Below are 19,341 nucleotides of genomic sequence, written 5' to 3'. Positions count from 1 at the left end.
GATGGGAACTTATCCCAGGACCTGACCTCAGATATTAGAGAAAATATTGGGAAGGAAGAAAAGAATTTTTGGATTTAGTTATTGGCTGGAGAAGCCATGGTGAGCTCATTCACAGAAGAATATGGAAGCAAAAGGCATTTTATTACTGAATCCCAAACCTGATAAGCTACCACATTCATCAGGAGATTATGGAAAAAAAAAATACAGTGTCCAAGGCCCCTGTCCAGACCATCTGAACAGATTCCAGAGCTGGGGCTCAGTGTTCTGTATTTTTTTATAGTTACCCTGATAATTGTTTTTTAACTAATTATCTTTAATTGTACGTACTATGGAATATAGTGTGACAAATTGATACACATGTACAATGTGTGATGATAAAATTAAGGTAGTTGGTATTTCCATTTCTTTAAGCATTTAAAAAATTTTCAACTAACATGTAATAACTGTACATATTTATGGGTACAGTGTGTTATTTCAATATATGTGTACACTGTGTACTGATAGAATCAGGGTAATTGATGTTTTCATGTCCTTATCATCACTTTGTTGGTAGCATTTGAGCTCTTCTTTTTCAGTCCTTCATGAAATATGCACTCTAGTCACTCCACTGTGCTACAGAACATTGGAACTTTCTCCTACTGTCTAGCCTCCCTATTCTCACGTAGCCTTCCCAGCTTCTAGTAATCACTCTTCTTCTTTCAGATCAACTTCTTTTTAGCATCCACATAGGAGAAAGAACCCTAAATATTTGACTTTTCATGTCTGACTTATTTCACTTACATTAATGCCCTCCAATTTCGTCCATGTTGCTATGAATAAGGTATTATTCTTTTTATGGCTGAATACTATTCCACTGTGGGCATGTGCTATATTTTTAAAATCCATTCATCCATTGATGTTGCCCTGGTCATTCTGCTGATCCAACCTAGATGCAACTATTGTGCAGAGGCCCTGGCTCCCAAAGTGAGATTCATGGGCCAGTGGTATGGGAATGACCTGGAAACTTGACAGAAATGCAAAATCTCAGGCTCTACCTCAGACCTTCTGAGCCATTTGAATAAAATTCTCAGAAAATGTATGTATACATTATAAGAAGCACTGACCTGGACCAATGGCTCTTAACCCTGGCTGCACTTTTGATCACCTGGGGAATCTTTAAAACATAATGCCTGTGGGGGAGGCCCAGGCATTAGTGTGGGTTTTCTTAAACCTTCTAGGCACATGCAGTTGTAAGAAATAGTACAGAGCAAGAAACAATGCAGAGCAGTCCCATGTACTCTTTCCTCAATTTCCTCCAAAAGTAACAGCCTGTAAGAATGAACTACAGTGTGATTCAGGATATCGACATTGACACAATCAAGATATAAAACATTTCCAACCCTACCAGGTGCCTCAGTAGCCCCTTTATAGTCACACCTCTTTTCCTTTCACTTCCTCCATCCCTAACCCTAACATGCACTATTCTCTATTTCTTTAATTTTGTCATTAGAAGAATGTTACGTGAATGGAATCATATAGTAAGTAAGCTTTGGGGATTGGCTTCTTTGGCTCAGCATAATTCTTTGGAGATTTATCCAGGTCCTTGCATTTATCAATTGCTTGTTCCTTTTGTGTCTGTATTGGTGGATTCTGGGAATGGAACCCAGAGTTGTGAGCATGCTAAGCCTTCACTCTATCTCTGAGCTGCACCCCAAGCCATCACTGTTTCTTTGTACTGCAGAGTAGTCTACGGTGTAGATGCCACATGCATGGTTGGTTAGCCATTCACCCAATGAAGGTTTCCAAATTTTGGCCATTATGAATAAACCTAGTATAAACATTCAGCACAGGTATTTGTGTGAATTTAACTTTTCATTTCTCTAAGACAAATGCCAGAGAGTGCAATGGCTAAGACGTATAGTAACTGCACATTTAGTATCTTAAGAAACTGCTATCCTTTTTTTTTTCCCATTTCACCTTCCCACCAGGAATAGAGTCTGAGTGATACAGTTTTTCTGCATCCTCAAAAGCATTTGGAATGGCTCTTTTTGATTTTAGCCATTCTCATAGGTAAGTGGTGATATTTAATTGTGGTTTTAATTGCATTTCTCTGAGGGCTAGTGATGTCGAATATCTCTTCATCTAGTATATGCCATCTGTTTATACTCCTTCGTGAAACATCTCTCCATGTCTGGTCTGTTGCCCATCTTCTGATTGGATTGTTTGGTCGTTAGGTCTTTAGTGTTGAATATATGTGTGTGTATGTTAATAACATATATGTAGATATAAATGTAGCTTGTCTTTTCATACGCTTTTTATTTTTATTTGTAGATGGACACTATATTTTATTTATCTTTTTATGTGGTGCTAAGGATTGAACCCAGGTTCTCACTTATGCTAGGCAAGCGCTCTACCACTGAACCACAACCCCAGCCCTCTATTTATACTCTTAACAGGGTCTTTTGTAGAACAATTTTTTTCATTTTTATGAGATCCAAAAATTGTATTTTTTCTTTTTATCGCTAATGTTTTTGGTGTCAAGTCTAAGATCTCTTCATCTATCCCTGCATTCTAAAGGTTTTCTCCAACACATATTTCTGAAGGTTTTATGGTTCCATATTTTATATTAAGTCCATAAACCATTTGAGTTAATTTGAAATTAATTAATTTATTTCTTTATTGTGCTGCTTGGGATGGATGGAACTCAGGGCTTCATGCATGCCAGGCATGAGCGATATCCTCATCCTGAGCACACTTTTTAGATGGAGTATGAGTTTGAGTCACAGTTCAGGTTTTTTTTTTGCCAATGGATTTCCAAGTGCTCCAGCACTATTTGTTGAAAGACTTTCTTTCTTTTATTAAATTGATTCCTCACCTTTGTTAAAATCAATGGGATATATTTGTGTGAGTCTCTTCCTTGGCTCTGTATTCTGTTCCATTGGTTTCTGTGTCTGTTTCTCCATTAACACCACAGAGTCTTGACTAGTGAGGCTAAGTAAGTCTTGAAATTGAGTAGCCTGATTTCTCCTATTTAATTTGTCTTTTTCAAAAATGTTCTAGTTATTCTAGTTTCCTTGCCATTCCATATAAATTTTAGAATAGTCTTGTCTATATGTATGACATCTTGCTGAGATGTTTATTTCAAGTGTGCTCACATTTTTACATGAAGCATTTTTTTGACGATTACTTTATAACCTTTGTCAGATTAATCTCACATCTCTATTATCTTGTCATTGGTATCTATTGATTGCATTTTCTAATTCTATTTGTAACCTTTCCATTTTTTGATATAAGTGATTTTTTTTCATTGAAATTGAGCACTTTCAGGTATTGTGTTTGGAGACCCTGGATCACTTTTAAATCTTCTCTTTTATCTGGTTTTATCTGACACTGCTCTGACAGAGGAAGTAGGGATTGTAGGAGGGAAGGTGATGCCTCAGACTTCCAGGAAAAGTCCAGTTTTCCATTGGCTTCTGTTGACACCCGCAGGGTGAGGGTTCTTTGGCCCTGGGGCCTTGTGATACCTCTCTGACTGGGATGGGTGAGATGCCTCCCCTCCTGCTTCTCTCATGCCCCCTTGGACACTACGGGGGTGGTGCAGGGATTGTGACCATCTAATGGGGGCAAAAGACCCAACTCCCTACTATAGAAACACACCATAGCAGGTCACCTAATCACAACAGAGTGGGGCTACCAGTGTTCTGGGGTGGCATTTGGCTAAAGTAAAACCATTATTATCTCAGTTTTTTCCTGTTTTGTGATGCTACACCTTTCCTGGTACTTCCCCTAGACATAGTAGGTTTTTGTTGGGTTTGTTTTGTGTGCATTGTTGAATTGTCAACTTCTCCAGTTCAAAGTTCCAGAAAAGCCAGACCAGGGAACTCATCATTGTGCCATTCTTTGGATCCCAAGGTTCATAGTTAGTCTGCCTTTGTCTCTCCACCTGTCAGAGTCTTTGTTTGTGTTAAATATAATGTTCATGGAACTTTCTGTCTTTCAGGTTTTTTAAAATTTATAATTTTGAGATGGGGTCTTGTTATGTTACTCAGGCTGATCTTGAACTCCTGGGTTCCCATGATCCTTCTGCCTCAGCCTTTTGAGTAGCTGGAACTACAGGTGTAAGTCACCTTGCCTGGCTTGTCCAGGGTTTTTGCTTGTACTCAGCAGAAGACTAGGGAAGAGTATATCCTCTCTATCTTGTAGGAAGCATAAATTTCCATATGTGTAAAAGTTCCTGGGAAGCCAGGGTTGGGAAGGATTGGCACAGGCTGTCCACTCCATGAGGACAGGAACTGTGCTTATATTTTAGATATTATAATGTGCTCTCATAAAATGTCAGAAAAGATATTATGAATGAACGGATGGATGAATAGAAGAATGAGCAAATGAATAAAAGAATGAACCACAACCAGACTGATCCACATTCACCTACACCTCTGAATATAAGGCATGCATGGCCCCAGAACCAGAGGAAGGCTAGAGCAACAAGTGGCGCCAAAGGGCCCCAGGTATGTGTGTTGGTGAGGGGCAGCAGTCAGATAGGAGGTTACTTGAACAAAGAATGCAGAACTTAAAGAAACTCCACTTACCCAGGAGCTCTTTACTGGAAACATCACATCTGCCTTTCTTTTTTGTTCTTCCAGATCCTTTATTTATTCCAACATCCTGAATATTTTTTTTTTTTTAACAAAGAGTATATCCTGAGCAACTTTGGTCTTTGGAAGTGCCTTTCTCAAGACTTAATCTTCAGGGATTTGCAACAAAAAGAAAACATTATTCATCATGTCCTGAAATAATACTTGGATGAGTGCTGGGTCTGGAATTGTATTCTCTGTTGTATGTATCGTCTAATATTCACAGGATGTTCACAATTGCGGTTCCATGAAATCTTTATTTTAAGTGTTTACTTACCTCTTTTTCTAGAAAAAAGGAGGATGGGAAGGGAAGGGGATGATGTAAAGGTCACTTAAAGGTCTTAGATGGTGGTGCTATTAGGGCCTTTAAATGAGACTTGCTCTTCAAGCACTCTCAAGTATTTTTGTTTTAATCTGGGGTGCTGGGAGAGAACCCAAAGTTATGCACATGCTAGACAAGTGCTCTACAACTCAGCTACTTCCCTAGCCAACTCTTTGATCTCCTAGCACAAGGCACCAAGTTTATTTATTTATTTATTTTAAAGATACTTTTATTTTATTTATTTATTTTTATGTGGTGCTGAGGATGGAGCCCAGTGCCTCACATGTTCGAGGCAGGCACTCTACCACTGAGCTACAGCCCCAACCCCAGGACACCAAGTATATAAGCTCTTAAGTATAAGTTTCCACATTGTTAGAAAACGGAAGGGGACATAATCATTTGATTTGTGAATGTGAGGTCACTAGCCCCATATGGACTAAATGAGACCCCAGCCTGCTGTTGGTGTGTAAAAACCCTGAAAATATTACTTTTCTTTTACTTCATTACTTTTCAAGTCTGGAGGGTGAGAGAGAACTGAACTGAGCTCTTAGTACTTCTTTTGATTGCCATTTAGTGGTAACTCTCCTTTAGCCCTGAATTTTAAAAAATGTAGTTATAGATGGACAAAATGCCTTTGTTTTATTTGTTCATTTGTGGTGCTGAGGATCAAATCTATTACCTCACACATGCTAGCCTGAGCTACAGCCCCAGGCCTCCTGTCCTGAATTTTAAAAAATTCCAGCCACCAGAACATGGGTTCCCAACTTGCACATGGGTACAAGTTGGGAAAAGCAGAAAATCAAACAAGTCTTATTTTCTACTCTCTTAAACTGAATTATAGAATGAAAGGAGATCATATATGTTTGGGAGGGAATGTTTTAATGTAGCCAAGTCATTTTCCTTCTTCCACTTCTAATGAATAGCTTGGAAGAAGTTTTCTGCAACATCTCATTCCTTAACAAGAATGTGTGTGTGTGTGTGTGTGTGTGTGTGTGTGTGTGTGTACACATATATATGTTGTTATTTTTTAAGTTTATTTTATGCAGTGTCGTGACTAGAACCCAAGGCCTCACACATGCTAGGCAAGTATTCTACCATTGAAGTATACCCTCAGCCCATGAGACTTACTGTATCTTAGTCTTAGTTCTAACTAAAGCTGCCCATTTGCCAAGCAACTAGTTTTTGCTTTCATCTGAATGACAGTGAGATCTTGGAACTGAACTTGTTTTCCAACACTGGTATAGAGAAGTAGATTTGAAATAGATAAATGGAGATCTGGAGCCCTGGGCAGCCTCTTTCTTGAATGAGGCTGAATGTTTTCTATAATAACTTGAGGTGTAGTTGACATAAAGCATTATATACATATACATATACTTGGGGGGGGGGGTAGTCGGACACAATACATTTATTTATTTATCTATCTATCTATTTATTTTTTATGTGGTGCTGAGGATCACACCCAGGGCCTCACACGTGCTAGGCAAGCACTGTACCACTGAACCACAACCCCAGCACCCCATTATTTTTTTAAAAAAAATCTTTTAGTTGTAGATGGACACAGTATCTTTATTTAATTAATTAACTTGTTTGTTTGTTTATTTTTATGTGCTGCTGAGGATTGAACCCAGTGCCTCACACGTGCCAGGCAAGTTCTCTACCACTGAGCCACAACCCCAGATCCCTATTTACAGAGCTGTACAGTCATTATCAGAATCTAATTTTAGAACACTTACATCATTCTCCAAAGATCCTTTCATTTTTCTATCCTCACTTCCAGGCAACCACAAATCTACTTTCTTTCCTGTATAGATTTGGCTATTCTGGACATTTCTCTCAGTACAATAAGACACTATGTTCTTTTTTGTGCCCCTTTCTTTAATATAGCATAATGTTTCTATGTTTTAATATGTTTCAATACTCTGTTCTTTTTTTATTGACAAATGATACTACATTGTATGAACAGACCAACACATGTTGATAATCCATTTATTAGTAGGTGAATATTTAGGTTGTTTCCATTTTTGGCTAATTATGAATAATGCTATGAACACTTGGGTACAAATTTTCTGTAGACATGTTTTCAGTTCTTTTGGATATAAATAGGATCTATATATGGAATTGCTGGGTCATATGGTAACTATGTTTAACCATTTGAGGAACTACCAAGCTATTTTACACAGTGGCCATACCAACTGACCTTACCCTCAGCAGTGTATGAGGGCTCTGATTTCTCCACACCTTCACCAGCACTTGTTATTGTCCCTCTTTCTTAATTATAGTCACCCTAGTAGATATAAAGTGGAATCTCATTGGGGTTTTGATTTGCATTTCTCTAATGATTAGTGATAGCATTTTCTCATGTGCTCATGAGTCGTTTAGTATCTTTGGTGAAATATCTATTCTAATCCTTTGCCCATTTTTAAAAATTGGATTATTGTCTTTTGTGATTTAGCTCAAGAGTTCTTTTTATGCAGTCATGCTTCATTTAATGATGAATATACATTCTGAGAAATACTTATCAGGCAATTTTGTTGTTATGTGATTATAATAGAGTTTACTTATGTAAACTGAAATGGCTTACTAGATTTGTAATCTTATGAGACCGTAATATTTGTGGTGCACCGTTGAGCAAAAATCATTGTGTAGTACATGACTATTCTGGATACTTCAGATATGTAATATATCAGATATATAGTACACAAATATTTTCTCCCATTCTGTAGCTTTTCACTTTCTCCTTGGTGCCTTTGAAGCACAAAGTCTCCCATCTTGATAAAGTTCAATTTAGTACCAGATCTAAAGAATCTTTGCCTAACTCAAGGTCACAAATGTTTTAGCTGTTACAATCAGGGCTGTCATCAATGGTGAGTTGATTTTATGTGAGATATGAAGGAAAGGTCTAAACTCATCTTTTTGCATGCAGACACTGGTTGTTCCAATATATAAGTCATTATGCTTTGGCTGCTGCCTTTCCCCTTCTGTGACTTCAGTGTGCCCTTCCTGGGCTGCAGTCTCACCTGCCACAATCTTATTCCTTTAGTTCATTGGATCCACAGAGTATCTTGAAGCCACCTAATTACAATTTTTCAGAAGAGAGAATTGGACAGTGTAGTCCATTCTAGATCAGGTGACAACCTCTGGTCCAATCACATGTGCCCAGGGGTTCCAGGCTGAGATACAGTAACTCCTTTGGTTGACAGGACCCATCCCTAGGTGAGATGATGTCTCAGAGAAGGAGGCTTGTTGTAAGCTAGGCAAATTCCCTCAGAAGTGTATACTTGGGGGTCACTGTCGCAGATTCAGCTTTGTGAATCCCCTATGAACTATCTTTGGTATTTCCAGCTATGGGTTTATAGGTCTTCTCCCCCAAACTTCTTTGGGTTTCCCTATGAGCATTCAGATAAACATATGAAGCAATTGAATAGTTGACAACATTAAAAACTTAAATGACAACATGAAAAACTTAAAAATTTCATATAAAAATCCAGATTCTATGCTTTATTTTAAAAATAGGCAGATCTAGGCCTACCACAGGTGGTGGCGTCTGAGGGGCAGCAGTCCTCTGCAGATATAGAATAGAGTCTGCAGGTTTTTCCAGTGTCACCACTCATGATCCCCTGTACGTGGTCCCCTGTTCTCATTAGCTTTTATTTCTTGGCTCTGCAAAAGTTTGCATGTGTATGTCCCCTTATATAAGTGCCATGTGTGCCATTGCCTGCTTATAATGTCATCTACCTCTCCAGTCTTACCCAGAGAGTGACTCAACCCAGCACTCTGCTAGATTCTGAGTCAGCCACATTCCTGCAGCATTGGGCTCTGAATGACATTTGCTATTTTCAGTCTGCTCTGTGTACCACAGAAGGTGGCATTGATAAGCCTGGATCTTTCATGGAAATTATGCTCTGGCCAGACTTATGAGAATATTCAGTAACTAGAGCACCCTCATGCATGGTGCCTTTTTCTTGGAATTAGAGCAAAGAAATTAATGTTCTGACTGACTTCACTAGAATAACCATCTATGCAAATTAAGAAGATGGTAGAGCAGCTTGCTTGGAATGGGGGGTGGTGGTGAGTTGGTTTAGAATGTACAAAGAAGGAATCCCAAATGCTTACTTTTTATTTAAGAAAATAAAATATGTACAAGGCATGTAGAAAGCATTAATTTTTTACTTGAAGTTATTATTTTGTTTTTGTTTTTTAAGTAGGAATGCAGTTAGGTTTTTCCCTGTTATCAAACTAATACAATATCATCATTGAAATCTTGGGAAATACCTAAGATAATAAATGCCATCCATTACCCAGAAAAAACTACCACTAACATAACATAGATTCACCCTAAGTCTGAGCTCATGGGTTAATAGCAACGGCATTATCCTGTATAAAATATGTCTTTTATGAATTTTATTTCATCATAAGCATTTTCTCATATCATTACCAATCCTCCAAAGATGAGATGATTAATGGCAGCACAGTGTTCTATTCTGTAGGTAACCTATTGTATGAATCCATTTTCTGTTACCACAACAAAATACCTGAGGCAGGCTAACTGTATAAAGAAAAGAGATTATTTAACTCACAATTTGGGAGGCTGAAAGTCCAGAATCAGGCAGTCCTTTTGCTTTGGCCTTTGGTGAGGGCCTAACAATGAATAGCATCATGGTGGGAGCAGAAGCAATAAGGAAAGGTCACCTGACAGCATGAGAGAGAGCTTTTGTGGCAACTTGCTTTCTCAGGATTTCAGGAATCCCACAGAACTACCTTAATTGCTTCTAAGGGCACATCCCCAATGACCCAACTTTCTCCCAGGAGGCCCTACCTCTTAGAGGCTCCACTACTTCCCAGTGGCCTCCTAGACTGGCAACAAAGCTTATTAACACACGGGTTTTTGGAGGAGACTCATCTTACCACAGCTTTGGACATGGCGTCTCACTTCAGAATCAGAAATAATGGACACACTCCATGTCCTAGAGTGGCTGCTCCCTGTTTAGCTGAGGAAGAATCACCTGAAGAAAGAAGAATAATGCCACAGGAGAGTTAATAGAAAAGGGGGATATAAGGGGGAGTGTTACACGTATTGTGGGGAGACAGGAAGAGGAGGAATTAGGAGCTTCAAGGCAAAAGGGTGTACCAGACATGGGCAGAAGAACCGGCCTAGGCACCGAGGGGTCAGAGTGCTCACTTACACTTTAGCCCTAACATATGTTTCCCAAACTTATCATTTTGTGCTTCAGGCACTGTCAGTGAATTTCTCCCAGTTCTTCAACTTTGGCTCCATGCTTCATTCTTTCTATATCTTGGCCTCAAGTAGCTCTTCCTTCCTCCTGGTTAACGTCTACTCATCCAGCTCACATGTAACTTCTCCTGTGTCCTTCCTTACATGGCATTCCACCCTGGGAGAGTCAGTTGCTCCTTCTTCTCTCCTGCCAACTACTGTGATCTTACTTCAGTCATCACACTTGTTCTAGATTCATTCTAGACTTCTTTATTGTTTTTGATTCTGTCTCTCTTGTGTCTTTTTTCTCATGCTAATTTATAATTCCTTAAGGTCAGGAGCACTGTATCAGTTAGCATTTGGTTTGACTGTGTTTGATGGGAAAATCCAAGTAACAGTGGCTTTAGTGATATAGACTTAAGGTTCAGAGGTGGGCAGTCCCATATTGCTGCTTTCCCTTCCTCATTTTGTGTCTGTTCCTTATGGTCCCAGGATGAATATTTAAACTCTATTCATCATATCTGCATCCCAGCCAGCTGGAACACTGAAGAGCCAAAGTACAGCACACACCTGCCCTTTCAGAGTAGGAACTTGAAACTACACTTCCATTTATATTCCATTGGAAGTTAGTCTCCTGTTTACACCCAGCTACAGAGGAAATTGGAAAATATCTCTAGTCTAAAAAAGCGGTATTCTATTCCTAAATACCAGATGAGTCTATAAATAGCTTCTGCCATAGTGGAAAACACGGAGAGATCAAGGATGATTCCTTTTAGCCTGACTGGGCCAGAAATGGAAGAAAACACAATAGTTGGAATAATTGAGCCCCTCTGTATGTGAGACACTGTATGAGGTGCTTTGGGTACTATATCTAAAACCAACATCTGCAGTTTTTAAAAACTTAAGTAAATAATTGCCTTTGAGAAAGATGAAAATTTTCTAATCTGGAATCAGATCAAAGCTACCTCTTCTTGCATGCTTCCCATGATGGAGAGCTTGCAGTTTCTTTGCATTGTTGATTGCATTGGTTTTTAGAAAGTCTTCCATTGATTTGAGCTGAAAACCATATTCCTGGGCTGGCAACGGAATGTAGTAGTTCTAGGCACAAATTCTTCAGTTAGATCAATGGTCTGTCCCCCAGAAAATATCTGACAGTGTCACATATTTAGTCATCATGTCTGGAGGGGGCAGCCACTAGGGATGCTGCAGAAAAGACAATGTTCCGGCAACAGACAGTGACTGTGTGAGTGTTTAATAATTGGTGTATGAGGAGCACTCAGGTTTTGGCTTCTTACTGTCTTACTTTCTGAGCTTACATCTGCTTCCTGGGTGTAAAAGGAATGTTGATTGCCTGTTTATTTGCTGGCATGTGGATGTGATTGGATTAGACTGTTTGTAGTCACTCTAGTAAAAGGCCCCACTCCAGCTAATGGGTTTGGTATGCAGCCATTGCCTTAATTAAAAATAAATGATTTGCTTGTACACTCAAGTCTCTTAGAGAAGGGTGCATCTTTGCTTTTTACCTAATAGTCTTTACTTTGCAGAACTTTCCCACAGTGCCATCTCAGCCGATCTTCCCTGATCCAGTGCTACAGACAGCCTCAAGGTGTCTTCTTGCCATCCCAAAATATTCTTGTCCCAGGTGCCTCTGCCAGCATCCACTCTCTTGGCCCAGAACACCCCCTCTTGCCTGCATCTTCTGCATTCTGGCTTTTACCTCATAGGGGATGTCCTAGATCCAGCTGGTATCTCCTGTGCCATGTAAGACCAAATAAGGATCTGTGTGCCCATATATCTCCCACCCTCTTTGCTAGAGCCCCTGGATTTCTTTTTATAATGTGTACAGGGAAAACCATTCATGTGTTTGCTTTTCAATGTGGAGATGCCCAAGGGATGGATAAGTGCCTTACTTAATCATCTCACTGACTGGAGCCTGTTCAGACTGGCATGAGAGGCACAGTGCAGGGCTGGCTTCCTGGGCCCAGCGTACACAGGGCCTTCAGCCTGGTGGAATGCTGTGCTGTCATCATCTTCAAATTCTTAACCACTTAAACATTTTTTTATTTGGGGGTTGGGGTTATGGCTCAGTGGTAGAACACTTGCCTGGCACACTTCAAGGCCCTGGGATTTGTCCTCAGCACTGCAAAAAAATAAAAAGTTGATTTGTTTTGTTTTTCCATTTTTGACTGGGCTTGGCAATTAGGTAGCTGGTCTTGTGTGGGACATTAAGTAGATGATGATTTCTACTGACCATAAAAGGAAAATCCCTTTCCACAGGCCTCTGGTGCTGCCCTCCCTGTGTGTTTGTAGTCTTAGTGCCTGGGTCCCATTGGTCCTCAAGGCTTCTCCTTCCTTGGAATTGTCCTACCATTCCTCAGATCGCTCTCTAAGGCTTCACCTACTTCCCTGGAACTCCCCCCAGCATTTTTCAGGCTGAGTGACACATCTCTTTGCTGCTCTCTCTTGTGTGCTTGGGTTTTTCTAGGCTCAGTGCCTGGGTCACATTACTCCCAAAGGCTTTTCCTCTTCCTCAGAACTGGCTCTGCATTCCTTAGTCCAAGCACTGGGAGTACCATTGGTACTGCAGTGGCCTTGCAAGTCCTGAAACTTTTGAAGACAAAAGTGGATTTTCTTCCTCCCAAAGCAGATCATGGAGCTAAAAGAAATCTTTCACCAGAAAAGATTTGTTGAATGAGTAAGCTCCTAGCAGAGATCCTTAAGAGCATTCTTGTCTCTCATTCAGTAATTCATTATTTTTCTTTTTGCAGTGCTGGGAATGGAACCCAGGGCCTCTCACTTCCACTGAGCTACAACACACCCAGCTTCACATTTTCCTTTTTTTTTTGTTTTGTTTTTTGATACTGGGGGCTGAACCCAGTGTTGCTTTACCACTGAACTACAAGCCCAGCAGTCCTTTCTATTTATTTTTTGCTTTGAGACATGGTCCTGCAAAGTTGTCCAAGCTGGTTTTGAACTTGGGCTTCTCCTACTTCATCCTTCAGAGTAGCTGGGACTACTGCTCACCACTGTACATAGAAGTCTTTTTTTTAAAATCAAAAATGAAAAATATATATTTTTTTAACAAAGACAAACCATTGTCTGTCAAATTAATTATTACATGATAGTTTTCACAGAATTTTAAACGAGTAGTGCCCCTTTGTGTGTCCAGCACTAGGGCAAAGACAATTGAAAATCTTTGGAAAGAAGGGAGAACAGTGCTGCCTTGAGAATGCCTCCAGTACAGGATTATTTTAGGGAGCTACTTCCTGCTTTCTTCTCACCCAAACAATAAAAAATAAATTCCTTCCTTCCTTCATTAGCCTCCTTTCTGCCTTTTGAAGGAGGCTGTGACAACTGCAGTGGATTTTGACTTAGTCAAGGCTGAAGATGAAGCAGCTGCAATGAATTTGGCACTGGATGTAGGGATGAAGAAAGATATATGCTGCTGCTGTAGGTTTGGGGCTTGTCTTCATAGAGGTGATGACCAAAATATAAGGAAGTAAGTGGAGAAGATCTCTGAGGCAGTAGAGTGACAGCGACAGGGCTCGACTTGGTGTCGCACAAAGAAATGGTATTGAAGTCAGAGAAGCAGGGAGTGTTCTGATTGCAGGTGACTGTGCAGAGCTGGAGGGGAACATGGAAACCCACCTCAAGAGAGGCTCTTAAGAGGAGAAAAGCTCTTAGAGATCTTCCAAAGCTTTTTCAATGAAATATCTTGAAAAGGTCCTTGCACAAGGATCAGATGCCTTGGAGTCCTGATTTTTGTTTGGAATATGATCTGGATTTTGCTGGGCATGATAGGGTGTACATCTGTGATCCTGGCAACTTGGGAGCTGAGTCAGTATGATTGCAAGTTTTAGGGCCAGCCTCAGCAACTTAGCAAGGCCTTACTTCAAAGTAAAATAAAAAGGCTGGGGATGTAGCTCAGTGGTAGAGGCCCCTGAGTTCAATCCATAGTGACACACACATACACCAAAAAACAAAAACAAAAAACAAAAAACCAAGTGCTTTGGGTTTAGCCTTCTGCTTGAGAACTTATGAATTTTTCTTATTGTAAAAATAATTTGATTTCTGCTAAATTATTCAGAGAAATCTGCCCTCTTTGTTAGTGTGCCTCAGTGTTCTTAAAATTATACTTCTTATTGAATATTTAAATCTAACAACAACTCTTTCTATAAGTCTTAACACCTCCCTTCCCTTCCACTTCTTTTAGTTTGGGTCCTGAGTATTCCCCAAGGGTCTGTTTGTTGAAGGCGTGGTCACCAGGGTAGCACTATTGGGAGGTGGTGGAACCTGTAAGAGGCGGGGGCTACTACTGGGAGGTCTTCAGGTCATGGGACCTGTCATTTAAGAGGATTATGGAACCTCAGCCCTTTCTATCTCTTTCACTTCCTGGCCATGAGGTAGGCACTTTATTCTGCCATTTGCTCCCCACTGTTTCCATCCAGCATTCCTACCAGAAGCTTAAAAATAATGGGCCTGCCTCATCCTGGACTGTAACTTACAAAACCATGAGCAAAATAAACCTTTCTTTCTTCATAAATTGATTATCTCCAGTATTTGTTATAGTTATTGAAAGCTGACAAACAGCAAGGATCAACAATAACAGAGGATACAGCCTGCTTTCTATGTTGCCTTCACTTGCAAAGGTTTTGTTACATAGTTATTACTTGACATAGTGTAATAACAAAAATATTTTTTATTTATCAAATAAAAAGTAAATTAGCAGATACGCTTTTCAAATACCATAATCCTCTTCCCATTTCTCCTATTTTAAGTTAATTTTTGCATTGCTGGGGATGGAAATTCAGGGCTTTGCACACAGTAAGCACCTGCTATACCACTGATGTACATCTTTAGCCTGAGAACCTTTGTTCTTAGGGATATGCTAGATTTGTTTCATGATTTCTATACCTTTGCTACATCCCCTTGACCTGCCTGTCTCCCATGTAAGGGATGCTTTCAGCTGCTAATAAAAATCCCCCTTGACAGTGACTTCAGTAAAAACAGACATTTCATTTTTTCCCATGCTAACAAGTCTAGAGGGAGGAGATTCCAGGGTTGATTTAACAGTTCAGTGATAAGAGGTTTTCTTCGTATTTCCCTGATGATCCCACAATGACTGCCATAGCTACAAACATCACTACCTCACTTCCTTTCAGGAAGAATGGGACATATGGGAGAGAATGCTTTTTCTTGTTTTGCTCCTTTGCAGAGATGAAGAACTCTCTCTGGACTCCACCTCTATTTCCTTGGCCACATTTGTGTCTTATGGCCACTCCTAGATCAACCACTTCCAAAGAAAAACTAGATTTTTATATTCAGCTTAGACCAATTAGGATGGATTTCACTTTCCCAGAATATGTGCAAAATGAGACTTTTATAAATTACTTACCTATTTTGTTTAGGCCAAACTCCCTCACTAGAACATGACTTAATGAGAGTGAATATTTTTTTGTCTTATTTCATTTACTGCCATGTCCCCAACACCTAGAGCAATGCCAGGAATTCAATAAAAAGTCATTGAATAAATGAGGAAGAAGTGAGGTAGGTCACCAGCAGTATCACTACCCATGACAGCATACAGTCTAGTTGATGAACACAATTGACTACCGATCACCAAATCTCTGACCTTGATCCTTATCTTTTCTCCCAGGGGGTGAGCCGTAGCTGGAGACTGTCCTTGTGCCGATGACCCTTCCCAATTCCTCCTATGTCTTAGAAGACAAGATGTGTGAGGGAAACAAGACCACCATGGCCAGCCCCCAGTTAATGCCCCTGGTTGTGGTCCTGAGCAGCATCTCCCTGGTCACAGTGGCACTCAACCTGCTGGTGCTGTATGCTGTACGGAGTGAGCGGAAGCTGCATACTGTGGGAAACCTGTACATCGTGAGCCTCTCTGTGGCAGACCTGATTGTGGGCGCTGTGGTTATGCCCATGAACATCCTGTACCTCGTCATGACTAAGTGGTCCCTGGGTCGCCCTCTCTGCCTCTTTTGGCTTTCCATGGACTATGTGGCTAGCACGGCATCCATTTTCAGTGTCTTCATTTTATGCATTGATCGGTACCGCTCTGTTCAGCAGCCCCTCAGGTACCTGAAGTATCGCACCAAGACCCGAGCATCGGCCACCATCTTGGGAGCCTGGTTTCTTTCTTTTCTATGGGTCATTCCTATCCTAGGTTGGCATCACTTCATGTCCCACACCTCGAGGCGCCGGGACGACAAGTGTGAGACAGACTTTTACGACGTCACCTGGTTCAAGATCATGACTGCCATCATCAACTTCTATCTGCCCACATTACTCATGCTCTGGTTCTATTTCAAGATCTACAAGGCTGTGCGACGACACTGTCAGCACCGGGAGCTCATCAATGGATCCCTTCCTACCTTCTCAGAAATTAAACAGAAGCCAGAGAATTCCAAGGTGGGCCCCAAAAAATCAGAGAAGGAGTCTCCCTGGGAGGCTCCGAAAAGGGAGTCGAAAGATGCCAGTGGTGGACCTATTTTTAAGCCATCATTCCAGGACACCAAGGAGAAGAAATCTCCAGATTCCTTGAGCCAAGAGGAGGATGGAGAAGCAGCCAAACTCCCCTGCTTTCCACTTGACCTTGTGGAGACACAGACTGCGGCAAAGGGAGATGGCAGGGGCTGTGAAGCCGTGGACAAGAGCCAGAGCCAGCTCAAGACAGAGGGACAAAGCCTAAACACCCGTCGGGTCAGTGAAATATCAGTGGATCACACGTTGGTTGAGAGCCAGTCCATTGGCCGCATGACAGACTCAGATACCAGCACAGAACCAGCACTGGGCAGAGACAAATTGAGAAGTGGGTCCAACCCAGGCCTGGACTACATCAAGTTCACGTGGAAGAGGCTTCGCTCCCATTCAAGACAGTACATTTCTGGTTTGCACGTGAACCGGGAACGGAAAGCTGCCAAACAGTTGGGTTTCATCATGGCAGCCTTCATCCTTTGCTGGATTCCCTACTTCATCTTCTTTATGGTCATTGCCTTCTGTGAGAGCTGCTGCAATGAACAAGTGCACATGTTCACCATCTGGCTGGGCTATATCAACTCCACTCTGAACCCCCTCATCTATCCTTTGTGCAATGAGAACTTCAAGAAGACATTCAAGAAAATTCTGCATATTCGCTCCTAAGGGAGGCACTGAAAGGTTTTGACAAAATGATACTTGATGTCCAAGAAGGAGGTGGAGGAGGAAAGCCTGGCATTGCCACACACCTGAGCTTTCTGGAAAGGAGTTGAAAGCACAGTCTTAGGGGCTGCTTTGTGTGGAAAAGTTCTCAGGGAAGAACGGCAGGTGGTCGTGGTCAGTGCAAAGATTGGAGTAGAAAGCAGAATATTTGTAAGAGAACAAGACCTGGGTGGAGCTGTCCTGCTCTCATGGGGGAAAAGTGGGAGCCTCTGACTCTTACTGTAATTTGAGTTTTCAGACTGGAATTAATTGGCAATTGAAGGGACACTGGATAGAGATCCACTGGAGATTTGGGACTCTTGCTACAACAGAGCTAGATATCTGTGCAGAGACATACAAATAGCTGTTGCCCCCTTTCAGGGGTCACCTGGAGAGGCATGACAGCGGTTCCCCTGTGGCTGCCACTTCTCAGAACACTTCTCTTCTGAGCCCCTTCTACAGTTTTCTCTAGAACCAAGGTCTGATCCATGCTGAAGATTCTGCCTTACTCTTTATCACTCATGCTTGTCTTAGAGTTGATAGGAAGTTATGCAGCTTGCCTGCCCATTGTTTTCAACCCCAGTTTCCTTTTGGCCCTTAAAAACATGGTGACAAAAAGCTGCCCTCAAAAGAAAGAGAAAGGAAATGTTCTCAAGTGTGTATTAAAAGCGAAACAAAAGAGTAGGAGCAAGAAAGCCAGACTACTTTAGGGATGGACCAGGATTACCTCATGGAAGTCCCATGATACCACAACAGAAGGGGGCCTTATAGGTTCCAGTTCTCAGAGGAGCAAATGAGGTGAAATGAGGTGCCCAAGACCACATAGCTGGTTATATGAGAAAGTTAGAATGAAAAACCCTGGGGGGTTCCAATTCATTGTAACACATTTTTTTCTAAAAAGCAAAAAATGCATCCTGTTAAGTACACACACAGTATTCCCAAGAGTGGTGACAATTTCCAAAATAATATGTTGAAAAGAAGAACAGCTGACATGGAACACATCTGTGGCTGCAGATGACCCTTTGAAGGGACTGTGCATTTTTTCTCTGTGAGTCCAAAAGTTATCATGTTCTTTTATACTTACATGTATTAACTAAAAATTAGCAAAAGTGTAAGAACATACAGTGAGTTATATTTGATGTTTATGTTGCAGTCTGGTTGTGATTTATGTTTTAAAACAATGTTAAAGTTTAATATGTGTAACAAATAGGGATGCCTGTGTCTTGTGTTCCTGTTTGCATGATCCATTAAAATGAAATATTTTTTACCTACCTAAATATGATGTTTGAAAGGATACTGTTATGTGACTGATACTGTTATTTATTTCTACCTTTCTAAGTATGTTGAACTGAGAAAATGTATTGAAATGTACTGTGGAATGTTATAAGACTTGCTAAGGGGTTTCTGGTCAACATTTGTGAATGTCTTTCAAAAAGGACTTATATTTTATAAAAAGCTTCATTCTCATTCTACTTTGCATCCTGGAATGTTCTTCTTGCTCAGATCCTGGGAGCTTCAGAGACTTTGTTCCTGGTTTCAGAAGCTGTAACAGGTCCACTTCCAGCTTATAAATCGCTCGCCAGAAGACTCATGAGAGAGACAGATGAGATTGCCCCCCAAGGCCCTCTGGAGCAGAGAACACATAAAAGAAACACTCCACATAGATAAGAGGCTAAGTGCCCATTATTTATGGTGAGGAACAACCCAGACAGCTAGTCAAAAGACATGCTGAGGAGCTTTGATTTTGGGTCAAAGAGACCTGGATTTGAGTCTGACAAGAACAAAAAAGGGTCAATAAATACATATGGGAAGAATCAAGAGAAACAATTTCCATGCATTATTATTTGCAGTGTCTCTGGTGCTTGCATAGTGTTGGTATACATAGGACATTCATATAAATTTTAAAAACACATTGAGCACATGCCAGGTGCCAGACTTTGTGCTTTACTGTACCTTTTACAATATCCTCCTGAGTAAGATTTCCTTGTTACATGCAAAGG

At 40.8% G+C, this 19,341-nt stretch overlaps 1 protein-coding gene across 4 annotated transcripts in view; it reads left to right on the top strand.

The window, feature by feature from the left end:
* Positions 1-18,813, top strand: part of Hrh1 (histamine receptor H1) — a 92,763-nt gene extending 73,950 nt beyond the window's left edge. For all 4 annotated transcript variants that reach the window (XM_005333796.5, XM_078033476.1, XM_040290916.2 and 1 more), the window contains one exon: positions 15,804-18,813. In XM_005333796.5, the coding sequence (XP_005333853.1) occupies positions 15,839-17,305 (1,467 nt within the window). In that variant the 5' untranslated portion in view covers positions 15,804-15,838 and the 3' untranslated portion in view covers positions 17,306-18,813. The remainder of the gene's footprint in view (positions 1-15,803) is intronic.
* The last annotated feature ends 528 nt before the right edge of the window (positions 18,814-19,341 follow it).

This window comes from Ictidomys tridecemlineatus, chromosome 16 (assembly GCF_052094955.1).
Source record: "Ictidomys tridecemlineatus isolate mIctTri1 chromosome 16, mIctTri1.hap1, whole genome shotgun sequence".
In the NCBI taxonomy this organism is placed as follows: Eukaryota; Metazoa; Chordata; class Mammalia; order Rodentia; family Sciuridae; genus Ictidomys; species Ictidomys tridecemlineatus.
The sequence above is the reverse complement of the archived record's forward strand: the minus strand, read 5'-3'. Positions and strand labels throughout refer to the sequence as shown.